The sequence below is a fragment of the Silene latifolia genome, chromosome 5 (assembly GCF_048544455.1).
Source record: "Silene latifolia isolate original U9 population chromosome 5, ASM4854445v1, whole genome shotgun sequence".
NCBI classification, from domain to species: Eukaryota; Viridiplantae; Streptophyta; class Magnoliopsida; order Caryophyllales; family Caryophyllaceae; genus Silene; species Silene latifolia.
Window position 1 is genome coordinate 88130968 of NC_133530.1, and position 18959 is coordinate 88149926.

The window sequence follows — 18959 nt, forward strand, 5'->3', positions numbered from 1 at the left end:
GATTTAATCTTATAACAAGGGTGATTAAACTAAAAGACACAATCTTTAACCAAATCAACTCAAAGATTAAGTCTTTGAGGACAACTATCCAAGTATGAACAAATGAAAGAGAACCAAAGGAAAGATGAACAATGGAAAGAAGAACAATGATGAAAATAACAACCACAAACAAACAACACCAACAATTTTAACATAAACAATCAAACAAACTTTGAAGGAAGAACAAAATGTAAACAAATGAAAATAAGGAGAGAATTAATACCAACTCAATAACAAAAGAGGAATATGGATAGAAATAATAAAGAAGGAGAACCTTCAATCTTCTTACAAACCCAAATTCAATCACTATTTAATTGAAGAACTTCTCTAATTAAGGAAAGATTAACAAAGAGATTAACAAAGTTTTAAACTTGAAAGGGGAAATATTCAATCTAGGGTTACGTGTACAAAAGGGGTTTAAGAGGGGGTATTTATAGGTTCCACAAGGATTAGGACAGAAATTGAAATGGGCTTTGAAACACGCATACGCACTCCCCGGCCGGTCAACCGCCGGTGCTGGCCCAGGCCGGGAGATCTCTGGAAGTTTGAACAAGTTTTGGAAGTCATCGGTGTGTGGCGGCCGACCGGCCAGCCGGGTCCCTGACCGGGCGGGACACCTTTTGACCTTGAATCTTGACTTTTGCCTTTGGGAACTCCCGGTAATTTAGGCCGTGCCAGGCCATTTGACCTACTGGGAGATTCTGTAAACTCCTTCAATTCTTTTGTTTCTCGGCCAATGCGTTTTCCCAGTGGCTAGCCGCCGCCACCTACTGGGATACTCCTTCCTTGTTTCTTCCTTCATTTCATGTATATATGTGCTCCCAGCCGGCTGGCCGGCTGCCGGCTGAGAGTACTCCTCAACATCATTTCCTTTATCTTTCATGCGTGGCTTAGTATTCCCGTCTTTCTAGCTTCATTTCGCCCGTTCCCGCCTCGATTTCTGCAAGGGGGCCACAGGGTCATAGTAAAAGGGAATCGGGACAAGAAACAAGAGGAAAGGGGGTACAAAACCGCCTCAAATGGAGTCGAATATGCATGAAAATAGAGGGAAAAAGGGTGCAAAATGGTCCTATATCATTCCTTAAGCCCCAATAGCATGGCTTCCGCTTCTCTTCGCTCCATATCCTTCCTCCGTTACAAGGTGACATCCCATTGAATTAAACCCCTTTCATCCCGGCATACAACTCCCAATCCCACCCGTACCTCGTCCCTCACATTCGCATTAATATTAACCTTAACCTCTCTCGTACGCGGTTTGGTCCAACCTTCCTGGCTTCCTTATAACCTCCACCAGTACGCTTATGGCTAACCTTTCTACCTTCCTACCTCCCTCGTCCTCGTCACCCTCTACCATCTCTTTCCGCAGCTCCTTCACTCTCATAAGCACCATGCTGAGTCCCTTCAACGCCCCCTCAAACACCCGTTTATTTCTCCTCTCCTATAATGCCCAACAACCCGTCATAAACGTAACCACCTCCCTCGCATTGAGCTCCCTCAACACCTCACAAACCAACTCTCTCACCCACTCAAATCCCCTCCCGTAACACACCCTAACTTCAGCCCACCCACCCCCCCTGTTGGAATATGTGTCCTCCGACAATAATGCGATCACAACTGTCGATCATTATGATCACATGTTTAAATCTCATTTTAAGAATACATGTGGGATGTAATATTTTACAAATCAACTGGTCCACACATATCGGTAATGATTGGTGACTAGAGTTTGACATTTATTGTCGTGCGACGGTGGTGATCAGTTGATCCCCTTAGGTCATACCTATAGGGTGACGCTCTTAATTGATTATTTAATTAATCGTATGCCGATACGAGTTAATTAAATTGCTTAAAATTGACGGATGATTTTGTGAGTATAGTTAACGTGTCTTATCGTAATTCGATTAAATTAGATACGGTCTAAGTAATCGAATTTTTTATTACTTAGATTAAAATATTGTTTACGAAACAATTGAAATAGAATGAATAATTTATTATAAATACAAGTTGTTGTAGTTTATAATTGTATGACCCATTTTGGTACAAGTAATTGTGAATTACCAATTATTTTTGTATGTGACATATTTAATTAATGTAATGATTTTTTAATATGTTAAAAATGCATTATAATGTAACATGTCATGTAACATGTCACATATGTCACAATTGACAAATGACAAAAATAAGATGGTGAGAAATTGATTTTTCTATCTCTTTTATTAAGTTTGCATGCATAAGATCTTGTATTTATTTCATGACTAAATAAATCATTTCATAACTAAATAAATCATTTCATATATGAATATGTAAACTAATGAGATTATTGAATCCTAACACCCCCCCCCCCCCACACACACACACACACACATTCCCTAAAGAGATGGAATGAGTTTTATCAACCCCTTACAGAAAGGACATAAATAGGTCGTACAAGGGATCCGTCTCCCTAAATTATTGTTCTGTTTCCAATGCCTCGTTACAAAGTTGACACATGAATATTAGGGTAAAAAAACAGACAACAGGTAGCGCACACACACACGTAAAACACCTAAAACAGACAAAATGCTGTCGAAATTTTAACAACTGTCATGACTCGAAATTTGGTCAAAGTTGATTTTGAAATTGCTTCGCTAATTTGAATTTGCGCGTTTAAAATATGCTTTGAATTTTTTGCAACAAAAATGTCACATTTGGAATTTTGCGGAAATTGATTTGAATTTTGCGAAAATTGAGTTGGTCGTTTTGGATTAAAACCGTCTTCTGAATTTGTCAAAAATAGAGCTCGAGTTTAAACAAAATAAATTCCAAAGTTTGGATGTGTAATAGTGTAACACCCCCGTATACCAAGGTGTCTTACCAAGGACCACCCTAGCATATCAAGGTGCTACCATCTCGGTTGCCCGAGGTACAGTAAATCAAAAGTGACCATAAAGAAACATGACTAAGGTTTATAAACTTATAGTGCGTACAACTGAAAACCAAAATCCAAAAGGTCTACAAAACTTTCAAAAGAATGTGATGAACAACTGTATCAAAAGTCAGCGGAAACTAGACATGCTAAAGCTAAGTAATGACTCTATCTCAGCCATGACCCACGAGCTATCCATTGCATACCTGTTTATCAATTGCTCACCATCCCCGAATGGATCACCACAGTTTTGTAAAAAAACAACTGGGTCAGTTAACTGATTAACCTAAATAAGGAATGCCATAAAATAAACGTCCAAGCAGTGCATCACACATTCCTCTGACTCCAATAATCACCAATCACTAACTACACACAAAAATGTGTAGCCCTGCCAAACTACCCATCGCAACAGATAATCCACATCGTCAGTGGGAACCTCGGCCTTACCACTTAAGCCCCGCTCAACTCCAAAAACAAATATATAACCCATGTCCAGTAATGTGTACATCCCCCTTGTGACGAGAACCACAAGGGGAAAATCAAGGGCGTTAAGCCATTCCCGATGATGACTCCACTCAGTCGAGGACGTACCCCTAGAACCAGAAACAAACCAGACAGCCAAGCCAAATCATCCAATATATCACAATCACAATAAAAAAAAGTAATCATGCCAATACATCAACCATCATCATCTTATATCCAATTAATCAGACAACTAAGTAGGGAAAACTCTACCTTATTAGTGAATCTGCGATCAACAAGCAACAGCGGAAGCTAGTATTGTTCCTCTACGAACTCGTCACCTAGCAATAATCACAACCATACTCTATGTCAAAATCATACCAATTAACCCCTTTTGCTTAATCTAAACAATTAGGGCAAAACCCTAAATGACAACATAACTATTAAACAAGGGACTAGTGACTTACCAACGGAAATTGATACAGCGAAGACTGACGAAGACTCAAGATCTAACAAATAGCCTTGTAAGTGATGAAGGTGATTAAAGAGGTGATAGGCGTCGTCACGTTTTGTAAAAAGTGATTTGTAAACTGATAATACGAAATTTATAGCCTCTAATCATCATAACCAAAACCGCGGAAATAAACCCGTCAGACCGGACTCAGTCGAGTACCTGGGGTACTCGGCCAAGTATGACCTACTTGGATGTGTATCTCACTACTCGGCCGAGTGCTCCAGGGCAGTATCCTGACCAGAAGACACACGACGACCAAATCGGTCGAGTTCCACTTACTCTACCAAGTAACTTAGGACCAGAAAACTGTGGTATTACAAATAGTGTTGAAGAATTTGACTAGCAAAATTGATTTTGCGGAAATAAATCGCAAAATGGGGTATTTGTTAAGAATGCGAAAAATGTCCGACAATTTGATTGGAGACGATAGATGGAGATGAGTTTCCTTATCCCCCTGACACAAAGGACATAAATAGTAAGTACCCGGAATTCGTCTCGCTAAATTATTGTTCGGTTGCCAATGCCTCGTTACAAAGCTACCACATGAATATTTTAGTCCTAGGGATCACCAGTGTCCTCCATATTTTATTCCACAGATGTCGCTCCTCGGTCCTGCTAGAAGTCGTGGCCATAGCTATTCCATCCTCCGCAATAGCTGAGTAAGCCGACCTAACAGAATAGCGATCGTCTAGAATCGTTAATCCGAATATTCATGATGCGAGCTTGTTCAAAAGGAAAGAAAAGTTGTCAAATTAGGTGCGAGCATCTCCCTTGCCATTAAACAGCTCCACCATAATCATCTCTTCATCAGCCTGCCATCTTGAGAAATTATCCGTCTCGTCCGTGTTCTCGGAATCCAACAATTTTCCATACTCACGTACTCAACCCATCCCCTATTTTCCTCTCGCTCCTTTGAGTATTACAGCTCTAGCTTCCCCAGTAATACTCATGCCATCATACAGTCCCTATTAGTAATCAACCGCCATGCTTTCTTGCCTAAAAGAGCCATGTTAAATTTGTGAAAGTGACAGAACCCAAGCCCTCCATAACACTTCGGTGCATACAGTTTATTCCAAGCGACCCAAGGGATTTTCCGCTTCCCCTCTTTCGTGCCCCACCAAAATCCCGAGACAATCGACCGCAAACTATCACAAAAATTATTAGCTAGCTTGAATACACTCATAGCGTATGTAGATATTGATTGGGCAACTGCCTTTATCACCAGTTCCCTTCCCGCTTTCGAGAGCAATAAACTTCTCCACCCTTGTAACTTTTTGGACAGCTTGCCACAAATTGTATTCGTAACATTCTTCTTTGATCTACCAATAACAGCTGGCAGTCCGAGATATCGCTCCTGCTCCTCAACAATTGGACTCTAAGAAGCCCTGCCATGTCAGCTCTCTTCGCAAAAGAGGTACTCTAACTAAATAACACAGTTGTCTTCTCAAGGCTAACAGCTTGATCTGCCTAACCTCCTATAAATTTGTATGGACAAAAATGATGCTATCGTCAAGAAAAAGTAAATGAGATATCATTGGAGTATGGGGCGAGACCCTCACACCATGGATAACACCTCGTTCCATAGCCCTCCTCAACTCCCCGACAAAACTTCCGTACAAATAATAAAGAGGTAAGGCGGTAACAGGTCACCTTGTCGTAGACCTCGTTGTGAGTAAAACACTTCAGAAGGGGCACAATTCACAAAGACCGAAAAGGACACCGTTGACACACATTGCATAACACGATCCACCCATCCACCAGCAAGCCCCATTCGTCTCATAACCATTTAAAACTCAACACGATCATAGGCCTTGGACATATCTAATTTAAGCGACATATAGCCCTCACCGGTTCTAGTATTCTTCATATAGTGAAAAAGTTCAAAGGCCACCAACACATTATCCGTAATAAGTCTACCAGACGACAAGCGTGAATTCACTTTGATTCTTGGATATAATATCTCCCTGATGTGTTCATTTTATATATACTTTTACCCCTCATTTTAGCTCGGTTTTGATTGTATATCATACTTTAATTAGTATATTTGTGAGCTAATCTTGTGTTCTAGATGTATTGCTTGTATTTGTTACATTTTGTAGGAATCTAAGCATTTAGAAGTTTTTTCCTATCACATTAGCAACCACCAAGTTCACTAAGCTAAGTGAAAGCAAACATAATGACAATTGGAGCCCAAAATAAAGTAATGAAAGCCAAGCCCAAGCAAGAAATATGAAGCATGGATTAATGAAAGCAAAATGATCATACAAAGAGCCCAAAAGAAAAGTCCAAATTCATGTGGAAAATATCAAGCTTAGGATGCTCTTAAGTTGTGTTATTAAGCAATTAATCGGAGGCTTAAATATGGGATTAATGGCTCACGTTGTATTCCCTTGGCAATTACTCAAGAATTGAAGGAAAATTAAGAGTGTGCTTAGGATGCCATTTTGGTTTCCTTTACAAATTTTACTCCCTTATTTCTTATATAAAGGGTGTTGATCAACACACCCTTTACACACCTTGACACACCATCTTTCTACACACTTTTACATAGAAATTCTCTCTAAATTTAGTAGTTAGTTTAGATTAACTCTTAGTTTAGTTTAGTTTAGTTTAGATTTACTTTATGTTATTTACATTTCCCATTTACATTACAAGTTATAAAACAATTTACATTTACAAGCTATTTATATTACAAGTATTGTTTTTCCATTTCCATTTCCAATTGCAAGGTAATTTCTTATTCATATTTTGATTATGTTTGCCATTTCATTTATCAATAGTTTAATTTACATTTCCACCATGTTAGAGTAGTTGGATTTGTCTAAGGAGTAAGGGAAGCCATGCATGATTAAGTAATATAAAAATGTCAAAATTAGGATAAGTTAATATTGTCTAATTGTTTCTATCACATGTTTGCACCTTAATGTTTAATCTTTGTTTAAGGCCTTATTTATTTATTAAGTTTGTTCATTCGTTCTAAAAGTCGAGAGGCACGAAAACGAATTAGACTAAGCATGTGTAGTAGGACGACCTAGTCATGGACGAGAGTTTTTCTAGGACCCGGTCTATGGTTGACACTAATATCGTAAGGTAGGTGTCTCTAAGCCTAAATATTTATCGTAAAATCAACTTCCTAACTTGACATGAGAAATTACATAATTAGCATGTGCGACCCGACCTCCCTAGACATTTTATTTATTTTTGTTTTATCAATTCAACCCAATCAATCAAAATCAATAATCTACCAAGGTAAAATTCAATCCATAACAATTAATTGATAACTCCCGTCTCCTTTGAGTTCGATCCCTAAGTACTACATTCATTTGTTGTCTAGAGTATAAATATTATCTTTGCATAGGTGTGCGATAGCCTATCAAATTTTGGCGCCGTTGCCGGGGAGACGGTTTTGTTTGCTAATTAGTTGTTGAATTTTATCTTGTTTTATTTTGTCTCGGGGAACACTTGTTCCTTGGGATATTCTCACGGTTTTCTTGTAGTTTTAGTGCCTATTTTTGTAGGTGATAAAGCTATTGACCTCTCATAATGAATGACGAATTCGTTCCATAATCCAAGGATGAGCCTTTCCATGACTATTATGCTCGATTTTACTACTACCGCAACACTAGACTCATCCCCATCATTTCCCTTGGGTATGTCCTTGATGCGGATTACTTGGGTTGTCTCGTGCTTGATGGCATGAATCTCGAGACTCGTGAAAAGGCTCTTAATTTGAGTAATGGGAGTGTCTACTACATGGTTGGGCCGGAGCTTTGGAATTTCTTTGAGTTCATGGCTTGCGAAAGTCGGGAGGTAGCTCGCCAAGAAGAATTGAAGCGTGCAATGCTTCTTCAAGATCATTTGGAACAACAAGCGTCCGAGGCTCGTATCATAAAAATGCTCGAAGACATGCTCACAGAAATGCGAGAAGGAAATGAGCGATTTATCAAAGCTTCTACTCTTCCACCTTCCCAATATGAGTCTTTTGCAACTAATAATTTAGAATTATTGGAAGATGATGATGATGGTCCGAATTTGAATTGGGTTTAGTTTTTATTTTGTTTTGTTTTATTTTTATACGAAATGAGGTTGACAAAGCCGGGAAAATTTGAAAATTTTGTATAGAATTTTGCAAGTAATCAAGTACATGTAGAAAATAACAATTATATTTTTTTTTCCTAAATTCACATGAATTTCATGTTGGAACTTAGGGGGCGTTTGGTTCATCAAAGGGTAAAGGAATGGAATTAAGAGAGGGAAATACGGGGAAAGAAATGGGATTAGCCAAAATTTACTTTGTTGTTTGGTTTTTTGATAAAAAAGAATGACATTATAACAATAACCCCAAACTACCACCCATTTTATCTTACACCACCAACATTCACCACCACAAACAGCAAAGGCGATCTATGCTCGTCATCCTCAACTACCGTCAACGCCGAGGACACCTCAACCACCATCGCGCTCTCCATGTCCGAACCCCCATTTTGAAACCTCCATTCTACCACCATCAACACCACCCCTAGCCCCAAAAACCCCTCCGCTGAAATCGCCATATATGGCTGCTGCCTATGCAAAATCAGTTGTTACCCTCAATTTATGTAGTAAGTTATGGCAATTTATTCAAAAGATACCAAGTACTTTAATTGATATGCGTATAGACATTTTATTCAAAAGATACCAAGTTCAATGGAGGTGTGTTGTGTAAGGAGGTGTGTCGTGTATGGACGGTGACGGTGACAGTGGCTTGGGTCTTGACGGCGTTGTTAGCAGTTGCTGGTGGCAGGTGTCGGTGGTGGTGATGGGTTGTTGAGGTGGGGATGAAGAGGCTACGGTGGTGGCCGTGGTCCGTGGATATAGGAGGTGGGGTCTATCAGTAGGATGTCGCCTGGAGATTTTCGTGGCGGTGGTCGTAGGTCTTGTAGTGGCGGTGACGTAAGTGAGTTGAAGGGGGAAAGGAAATGTCATTCCCATAGGGGTGAGGGGTAAAGCGTTAGAGAGACTTGGGGGTAAAAGATGGGCAAAAGGAATAATTATTTTAGCTTTGATTCCTTTACCCTTTCTTAAAAACCCTTAACCAAACGACCCCTTATTTCCCATGAATTTCATATTCCAATGGAGTTGCCTTTTAGTAAGTACTTTATGTACGGGTAGAAAATACTCCCTCCCATCCAAAACAAAGGTCACATTTGACTTTATTACGCTGCTGAGACGCGTTTTGCAACGTGAATATCTTTAGTTACACATTATTAAAAATTATAAAAACCTGATATTCTTATAGCATTCATGACGATGAATCAAACAAGATATTGCATGACTATGTTTTCTCTTATACATTACTAATAATACCAAAGATTCTCTACAATTATAAATAGTGCCAAAACGTTAAATGTAACCTTTGATTTTGATGGGAGGGACCGACAATTACAATTTTTTTTTAAAAAAAATAAAATAAAGAAAAACACAATACTTCAGCACTTAACCCGATATTGCCAGTTACCTTCACAGAAAACCCTCCATCAATCGCCCACCGTGTTCTCCCGTCAAAATCGCCGTGCTCACCACCGCCGCCGCTCACGCACCACCGCCACCAACGCAAGGTAATTCATTTTATTTCTCTCCTTTGTCGTTTCGATATTTCATTGAATATAATCGGGCGAACCAAATTTTGATTAATTTGATTTGAGTGGTGTTCTGCTTAATTTGCTGAAATACATGATGAAATCTGAGTAGTTCTGCTTAATTTGCTGAAATATACTCCCTCCGTTTCGATTTATTTACCTTTGATTAAAATACTCCTGATAGAGACTATAAAATGTAAACAAAGGACTTGAGACAAATGAAGTATAATGAAATCCGAGTAGTTCTGCTTAATTTGCTAAAATATACTCCCTCCGTCTCGATTTATTTACCTTTGATTAAAATACTCCTCATAGAGACTATAAAATGTAAACAAAGGACTTGAGACAAATGAAGTATAATGAAATCCGAGTAGTTCTGCTTAATTCGCTAAAATATACTCCCTCCGTCTCGATTTATTTACCTTTGATTAAAATACTCCTCATAGAGACTATAAAATGTAAACAAATGACTGAGACAAATGAAGTATAATGAAATCCGAGTAGTTCTACTTAAAGCGGTCTTGTTTTGTGCAAATTTTGGTTTAGGATTGCTAAACCTCATTAAAATTATTTGTCTGGTAATTTATGTGTTGTATGCGAGTGTCTGACTCGTCTATTTCGTAAAAATGCTAGTGTTTTAGCTTAAAATGAGATGCGCAAGCCTGAGAGTATCGAGTATTGGGTATGAAAGTTATGTGGAGTGTCGGAATAATATAGCCTGTGATTTGCGAGCAATGAAAATTGAATGATTATGTTTCAAGAAGAGATTACATGAATTATCAATCAGCTGAGAAAATATAAAAAATTAACAATCATCAAGACGGAATAGAGAAACCGCCTTACACTATACTCCGTATTAGCGAAAATAATGGTTACAAACAAGTAGGTGCATAACTGATGTTTTGCCTTTAAATTACCATCTCATTATTATTACTATTATTTATATTAATGGAGATTTGATCCAGGTAATTAACTAATGATTCCATGAATATATTTGCTGATTTCATATTGTGTTTAGACTTTAGATAATCAAAACTTAGGTCATATGATTTGGTTTATTTAGTGTCAAGTTGTTATGGTTTTCATATCTCACATAGCAAAATTTGATCATGTTTATTATCAAAACTTACGATTTAGGTAATGATGATTCAATAATGGTTTTTTATACGATAGTTGATTCTCGAACCGTCAGCTTTATCATTATGATTATTTTCGAGTGGTCTTTTGATGATTGTGATATTGCATTATGTTTTAATTTTGTAGTTCTTTATCTTTATTTTGGTATTGCTGTTTGATGAATTTTAAACTTCTGTCAATAAGTCGGATCTTCCCCTTATGTCATTATATGTTAAACTGTTGAAATGTCGGAACATTGAAGAAACTGTTGCATTTAGCTTTTTATGCAATTCTTGAAGGCATACTTAGCTACTTGTTCTTTCATGAGGCACTTCAGTTTTTGTGTTGTACGACTACTTCCATTGAATATAAGAATGGCTTAAAAGATAGATTATGGATACTCAATTACACTACTAACTAGATTTGAGATATTATGTCCAGTGGAGCATAGCCATCTTCTATTTTATTGAGATGAATCTAATTTAGTTAACAAGTTAAAGAAATTTGCTAGTTTGCTCACTTGTAATCGTATTTCCTTTGTGATTTTCTGACCAAAAAAATCTAATCCCTCTGGCCTCAATCAATAATTGCCTTCATTTGAAATATGTGAATGAAATTTCAAACAATGATAACTATTGACCAAGACGAAGGGAGTGCTAATATGTTAGCACAACATTCATCTATACCCAATTCTATACTTGTAATCTCATGCTTTTCTTAGCTTCTGGTTTAGACCGATTATTAATGAATTAATCTTATTGATGAAATTTATATAAAATAATTTGGACTCCTCTTTTCATACTTCGTATTTCTTAGCAAAAAAAAGGCCCATATCATGTTACCTATGATCCATAATCATTATAATTATCAATTTTGTAGGTGAACTGATTTCCTGAACCCTCTCACTATAGCAGCAAGAAGAAAACAATGGGGGCGAAAACAACACCGAGAAAATGATCTCTCTTCAGAAATGGAGGACCAAATTTATGCCCTACTTGAGGTAATTAATTTAATTAATTAACTTTTATTACTAACCCATTAATTTTTTTTAGGATTATTTCACAGGAATAATCCATCCTATTGGTGTTCATCCTACATTAATCCAACCTTCATATTAACCTACAATAATACTAACTATCCAACAACCTTCCCATTTTAGTCTTCTATGAAGGGCTACCCGTTAAAACAGGTAAACCCTTTGTTAAATGGCCTAAAAGTTTATTTTTTTACCTCCCTTCTTACTTCTCTCCACTGTAAACCACATTAATCTTCATCTTTCTAATGCAAATCTTCAACATTTCATTTACGAATCCGTCATTCTCATCATTCATTAACATTATACAATACACTTCAACATTCGATTAACAAATTCTTCATTTTTCACCAAAAATCCTAATTTTTTTTTTGTTGAATTTGGGGGATTTCAAAATTGATTGAAACCCACAAAAATTCACCATCGATGGAAATTGATTCGAGATTGAACCATAAAAACCGCCAATCAATTTATTGTTTTCTTCGGATTTTGTGACAAGTTCCTCCATCTTCACCTCTATAACCTTGACTTTACCTTCAACCTCGACTTTCTTCCTTTTCAACTCGGCAAATCCGAATCTCGTGGTTGGCCTCGGAAGCGTCGTTTGTGCTTGTTTCTCGACTCGGAGTTTCTCTAACTCGGCGGTGAAATCGGCAATACGAGTCTGGAACTCGAAGTTTGAGGTGATTTTTATGAAGGAAAGTCGATGGTGGCGAGAATTCAGACATAGTGTTAGTGTCGCCATTTACGAGTGAATCTTCATTGTTGTCCGCCATTAATGATGATGATGATTTGGTTGAATTAGTGTTTGCAAAGGGAGGAAATTATAATATAGAGAATGATGATTGATGAGGCAGTTTGGGTTTAAAAGGGATGTAAATTGGGGATAGAAAAAGATGATTAAATAGGGTTAAATAAAGAAGAAGATGATTAAATGAAGAAGAAGAAGAAAGATGATTTGGTCTAATTGAGAGGTTAAGGAGAATAAAGAAGAAGAAGAAGAAGATGGAATGAAGAAGAAGAAGGCAGCCATATTAAATAAGAAGAACCGGAATTAGCAGGTCGTTTAAGTGGGCAAGTGCAAGCTAGGGAGATTGTGTGATAGTTAATATTATTGTAGGTTAATATGAAGGTTGGATTAATATAGGATGAACACCAATAGGATGGATTATTCATGTGAAATAATCCTTTTTTTTAATAAATAATTGGAATCCTTTGTTTTCTGAATTATCCTGTATTTTGGTAACTATTTTACAGAATAATGATGTTTATGTAATTAATTTGGTACCCTTTCATTGAATTACATAAAAGTTGAAATCTTTTAGTACAAAGTTTAATTTATTGTGTATAATAGCTCCCTTTTCATAGAATTACATAAAGTTGAAATCTTTCGGTACAAAGTTCAATATTTTGTGCATAATCTCGTACCTGTTTCATAGAGTTACATGAAAGTTGAAATCTTTCACTACAAACTTGACTCTTTTTCTATAGCATTTGTTATTCATTTGTGAGACTTATGTATTTTTGATAATTTTGTAGATTAAATTGTTTTGTTAATTATATAAATGCTATTGATAAGTAATCCAACTACTCGTATACTCAAATAAAGCAGGGATTTTTCTATATAAATTGCAGTTGTTATGAGGAAGCTCTTATGAGGAATGAATCATTCATTAACATGCATATTTCTTATTCTAAGTATTTGTGGTCATTTATGTGTTGTCTGAATTTTTTTTAACTTGTTTATTCTTCATGTGTTAAAGAGCTAATGAGCCACTGGTTAGTTTTAATTGGGAAGTATTTGTTTTTAATCCTCAGGCAGCTAGATATGATGATCTTGATGACGTCAAGGGTTTAGAATCTGCTGGAGTCTCTCTTAATGTCAAGGATTCTCAAGGCCGCACAGGTTTAATCAAGTCTTTGTTAGATATAAAATTTTATTTTGCAGAATGTTATTGTCTTTGGTTGTTTGTTTTGAGTTGTGTTATCACGTCGAGTTGTTAATATGTGATACGGAGTACTACTTAGATTAAATGAGTTCGATTTGAGAAGTATTTAGGGTTAAACATCATACATGGAATGGAATACTTGTGTTCTAAGTTATTTAGGCAAGGTTAGCAGTATACAACAGGGGTATATGCCTGACTGTCGAACCTGGTTATTTTTGTAGGAATGTATCATGTTTTGGCTTAAAATGAAGTGTGCTCATGTCCAAATGTCAATTGTCAAACATGGGTTCACTTGTAGCCTTACGTATTGGTTGTGTGAAATTGGATTCCCAACTCTCCCATCATTTTTCGCCCTCATCTTCTCCTCGTGTGTAACTTACTGTGGAACAATACAGTTTTTGTTAATAAATTTTGTTGCCAACTACCTGTGAGAAAATCTGGCATTCATTGCTATGAACATTTAACTTCAACTTTGTATTCCATGTTTCAACTGAATAGTATTGGAGCTTTTGACCTTGTTAAGATAGTGTTTTCTTTCATATAGCTATTTTTGGTTTTACCCTACATGTATTTCTCTGCAGCTCTTCATATGGCAGCAGCCAATGGTCATCACGACATTGTTCAGTACCTTGTGGGTAAAGGCGTGGTAAGTATAACTGCCATGTCTAATGTGTCCCCTTTCTTTGATGTAATGCATTAAATACCATAGTTAGCGACTCATATGGCAGTGAGCCAATCCTTGTCGTAATCTTTTTTTTTTTTTTTTTTTTTTTGACAATATTCAATCACAAATCTTAACAAGTCCTCCAAAAAGTAACCATTTTTTATATCTGAAAATTCTCAAGGCTGGTGATAAAGTATAGGATTGAACTGCATTTGAGTTTAGAAATGGCTTAAGCTGTGTGCTCTTCAGCCTAGGTTTCTTGTATGTCGCCTATAGGGTTGCAAAGTTTGCATCATTAATTGACTTTAGCAGTAGGATTTATGGTGGCTTGTTCTGCTAGTCTCCACGATGCTAGTTGTTTGGTAATTTATTGCCTATGAATGTTTGGTAAAATATTGGCCAATTACAAATAGTATTCGTGAATTATTAGCAGTAATGACTAATTGTTATAGTTATTTACATAAAACCCGATATCTCAGTTACCAAGTAATATTGCCAAGATTACCTCAGAGTGTCTGTTTTGGTAAATATTGCCCAAGATTTTCTGTATCAGTATAAATAGTGGCTTAGTAAAATACGGCGTATCCTCAGCGTAATCAAGTCAAAACACTTTGGCCACTTGTCGAAATATATTGAAGTAGTGAGCGGGGAAACCTATAGAGAGAGAGAGAGAGAGAGAGAGAGAGCGATATGCCGTGTATTGGCCAATATTTAAACCCTTATCCAATCTGATGACGGAACATAATATACCATTAATGTGTGTGATCTCTATTGTTATCCTCGTCGTAAAATCAAGTCAAAACATTTGGCCACTGTAAGATGATAATTTATTACCCTAGTTGCATATTGTTTCTATTGACTTGAGTGTCGTGGCTGGCTATTACAGGATCTCGATGCTTTGAATGAGGAGAAGAATACACCTCTCCACTGGGCTTGCCTTAATGGGCATGTAGAAGTACTGATTCTAGTCATCTATGAATTATTGATTTCATACTATCTTAAGAAATTTGAATCATCAATGGGATTTGTATTGTGTTTAGGTGGTTAAAACTTTGATACTGTCCGGGGCAAATATCTCGGTGCTTAACAGGTTCGTTATCTGAGTTTTATCGACTTACAATTTAGCCTATTAGTTCAATTCCATTTTTTAAGCAGCAAATTATCGTTGTTTGTTAGTTTTGGATCTTGATGGGTTAAGGCAAAATGTTCACTGAACTTGTTCCACTTTTTTTATTTTCAAGTAGCAATAAGTCAATGCATTGTTCAAGCAATTTTCATCATGGGTCATCCGTAAACATTTTCTCTGTGTTGTTAAAACACGGATACAGCTGTGTATATCTAACACCCTTACTTTGCCACTAGCAGGGGCCATAGTGGTACTGCGGTTATCTTATTCTTGCTGTACTAGTTCATGAAGCGTTTTACCATGGGGTCATAAACCTGTTAAAAAAATTCAAATCTGACAAAAAAGCAATATAAAACGGATCGATTGTCTCAAAACCTGTGGGGTCTCAAGACTCCTTTGAACTAATAGTGGCTACGCCGCAACCTTTTAAAGCAAAAGCCTTTCCGTTGAGTAGTCAAGGTTTGAATAAAGGCGTGTAAGGGACGGTCTGACCTTATGAGGTTCGAAACCCTGCTATAATGAACAAGTATAGGTTCAAAGTTTGCGTAATTTTAGATATCCAAGTGTTATTTCCCATCGTTGTATTGATTTAAAGAAACGGTACCCTTGATTAGCTAGAACTAAAAAAGACGGGCCTCTTCGTAAATATTTTTCTTCTGATTGACATATTCTGTGTGCAGCCATGAACGAACACCAATTGACGAAGCCTTAAGTAGGGGAAAGATGGATATGATTGATGCCATTAACACTGCTACTGCTCAGTTGGAGCTTACACAAACGAGTTTGTCGTGAAAAAGGCATAATATCACCATAGTTATCTGTTGCGAGCTCAAACACTGCATTACTGAGAATTTTATCCATTTAGTTCAGGTTTTCGCCCCGTTTTAGAATATCGTATATGATGTTTTGTTGTATAATTGAAGCTTATATACTCAGGCTGATTTGTAAGCATATTTGAGCTCTTATAGCGACTGAATTAAGTTGCACATGTACTTCAGATATCTCGCTTTGTCCTTGCTTTGGGAGAGCGCGATTCCAATGGAAAAGGGTATGAATAGGGATGTCAATGGAGCGGGTACAGATGGGCATTGTTGTTCACACTCCATCCGCCTTAGTTGGAGCGGGTATGGATAGAGCTTTGGTAGGTGATGTGTGGGTGTGGGTGTGGGTGTGGGTGTGGGTGTGGGTGTGGGTGTGGGTGTGGGTGTGAAACTTGTACGTGCCATGGCTGGTGTGGTGTGGGTACGAAACTTGTACCTGCCAACCTGCCGGTCATTTGAAAAAAAAAATGTTAACTATTTTTTAAAAAAGAAAAATATTGTTAGGACTATTTTACAATGTTTTTTTTATAACTAATTGAAAATCTTAAATTATAAAAATAAAATCTAATTTTTTGGAAATTTATAATGATTCAATCCTCTTTTAGTGTAAAACCCATTGATTAAAATTATGGTTAATGGTTAGTGGGTAAATGGGGCGAGTACGGGTTGATTTCCTTCCGTTGGGGTGATATGGTTTTGAAACTCGTATTTGCCATGGGTGGTGTGGTGGGGTGGGTATGGGTGGTTATGTTTGGTGGGTGTAAGTGCGGGGAAGCCTACAATCCTACATTGCTACATCCATGCCTAGTGTGACGATCCGCACACTTGAACCCTTAGATTTATTTATGCTTATGTAATTTATTTTCCCTTGTACATTTGTAGTAAATAATTTCTTAGTCTAGCATAGTTTTATAATAGCTTTTCTTTCCATAAATAGGTATATCGCTATTCGAACTAAACTTGAAAATCAATGTTTCCTAACTACCGGGATGTAACTATCATATTTCCCTCTTTAGGGAGTACTAGTGAATGAAAATCTACTTCCTACCTTGTGCCTTCGTATTGCTTGTTGTTGCTTTGTTGTGAACGACTCTTAGCCTTCACTTTACTAACAAGCCGTGTTTGTGGGATCGACACTAGGATCCTGACTCACACCCCGAGACCCGAGTATCGTGCTAGTGGGCGATCCCTCACTAGTACGAAAATCCTTGTCGCTTGCATCTTGCCTTGAGACGGGCAAAGGTGCGCGCCACGGTCCGGCAAAAGTAGCGGACCATGACATTTGGTATCAGAGCCCGGTCTTCGGACAGGTTTCTGCACGCCGCATTTGTTCATCGAGATCGAGAAAATGGGCGAAACAATCGAGGACCGAGTAGATGCCTTAGAGGACACAATCGACGTCAAGCTTCCCAAACACGAGGACATCGTTATGCGGATGGCCGCGAGCCTCGAGGAGTTGCAGAAGACGGTTTGTGACCTTGAGACGAAGGTGGACGGGATGAACACCCGCATCGAAGCGATCAGTGGTGCGATCCCCGGTGATCGGGAGGAAAAGATCAATCATCTGCATCGAAAGGTCGAGATGGTAGAGAACACTTGCGCCACGCTCGTGAAAGCGGTGGCCAATGACGGGAAATCTGTGGGGAGCCATAAGGTGAAGGCACCTCCACCTCGTGCCTACGATGGGGCGAGGGATTCGAAAGCGGTCGATAACTTTATCTTCGATATGGAGCAATACTTCCGAGTAAGTGGGCTCGACGAAGACGCGGAAGTTGTCACGGCAAGCATGTATCTAGTCGACGATGCCAAGATGTGGTGGAGGGCTAGGTACAAGGAAATCGATGCGGGCACGATTACGGTGACATCGTGAGCCGACTTCAAGAGGATCTTGAAGGATCACTTCTACCCCGAGAACACGGAGTTTGTTGCTCGGAAGAAGTTGAAGGAAATCAAGCACACCAAATCAATCCGGGAATATGTGAGGGAATTCTCAGCGTGCATGCTCGAGATTACCGAAATGTCCGAGACGGACAGGACATTCGAATTCATTGATGGGTTGAAGAGGTGGGCACAATAGGAGGTCATGAGGCAGAATCCCAAAACTCTGTCTTCGGCCATATCGGCTGCGGAGCGCCTGTTCGACTTTCACGGGGAGCGAGAGGCACCAAGAGTTGTGGCACCAACGGGGAATACTGGTGTGTCACAAAGTGGGTACAATGGACAAAGGCCACAAAACAGCGCCATTTCAGTTGGGAACAGTCGGTTCCGCTCAGAAGGAAGTCAAGCCCAATCGGCGAGCACTACAAACTCGCCCTCAAGCTCGTCTTCGAAGGCGGGAAACTCTATTGCTTCCACAACGAAGAGACCGTTCGCGTGTTTTGTGTGCAAGGGTCCTCACAAGATGGCCGATTGTCCGAACAAAGCGGAGTTCAATGCCATGTTCAAGAAGATGCCGAAGGGGGCTCAAGAATGTCTTGATGGGGCGTTGGCCGACTATCACCAGGAGTGTAACGAAGACTCGAGTGATGGTGAAGACCAACCACGGATGGGCTCACTCCAACGGATCAACGCGATGGGGAAATACGAAGATTCCTCCGCCAAGAAATCCAACGGGCTCATGTACGTGGACTTGATGGTGAATGAGAAGCAAGCACGAGCCTTGATCGACTCGGGCGCCTCCCATAACTTTGTTACGAAAGAGGAAGCGGATCG

The 18959-nt window shown here is 38.4% G+C and overlaps 1 protein-coding gene across 1 annotated transcript; it reads left to right on the top strand.

Moving 5' to 3' along the window:
- Positions 1 to 9389: 9389 nt before the first annotated feature.
- On the top strand, positions 9390 to 16427 carry LOC141657794 (uncharacterized). Its single transcript, XM_074465133.1, has 7 exons — positions 9390 to 9517; positions 11534 to 11654; positions 13506 to 13593; positions 14218 to 14282; positions 15187 to 15255; positions 15341 to 15390; positions 16107 to 16427. The coding sequence occupies exons 2-7, from the start codon at positions 11625 to 11627 to the stop codon at positions 16216 to 16218; spliced, it is 414 nt and encodes a 137-aa protein (XP_074321234.1). The 5' UTR covers positions 9390 to 9517; positions 11534 to 11624; the 3' UTR covers positions 16219 to 16427.
- Positions 16428 to 18959: the final 2532 nt, after the last annotated feature.

Coding starts and splice junctions, on each gene's coding strand:
- LOC141657794 (XM_074465133.1), top strand. CDS start 11,625: ATGGAGGACCAAATTTATGCCCTACTTGAG. Junction 13,594..14,217: donor GGATTCTCAAGGCCGCACAG/GTTTAATCAAGT, acceptor ATTTCTCTGCAG/CTCTTCATATGGCAGCAGCC. Junction 15,256..15,340: donor GCCTTAATGGGCATGTAGAA/GTACTGATTCTA, acceptor TATTGTGTTTAG/GTGGTTAAAACTTTGATACT.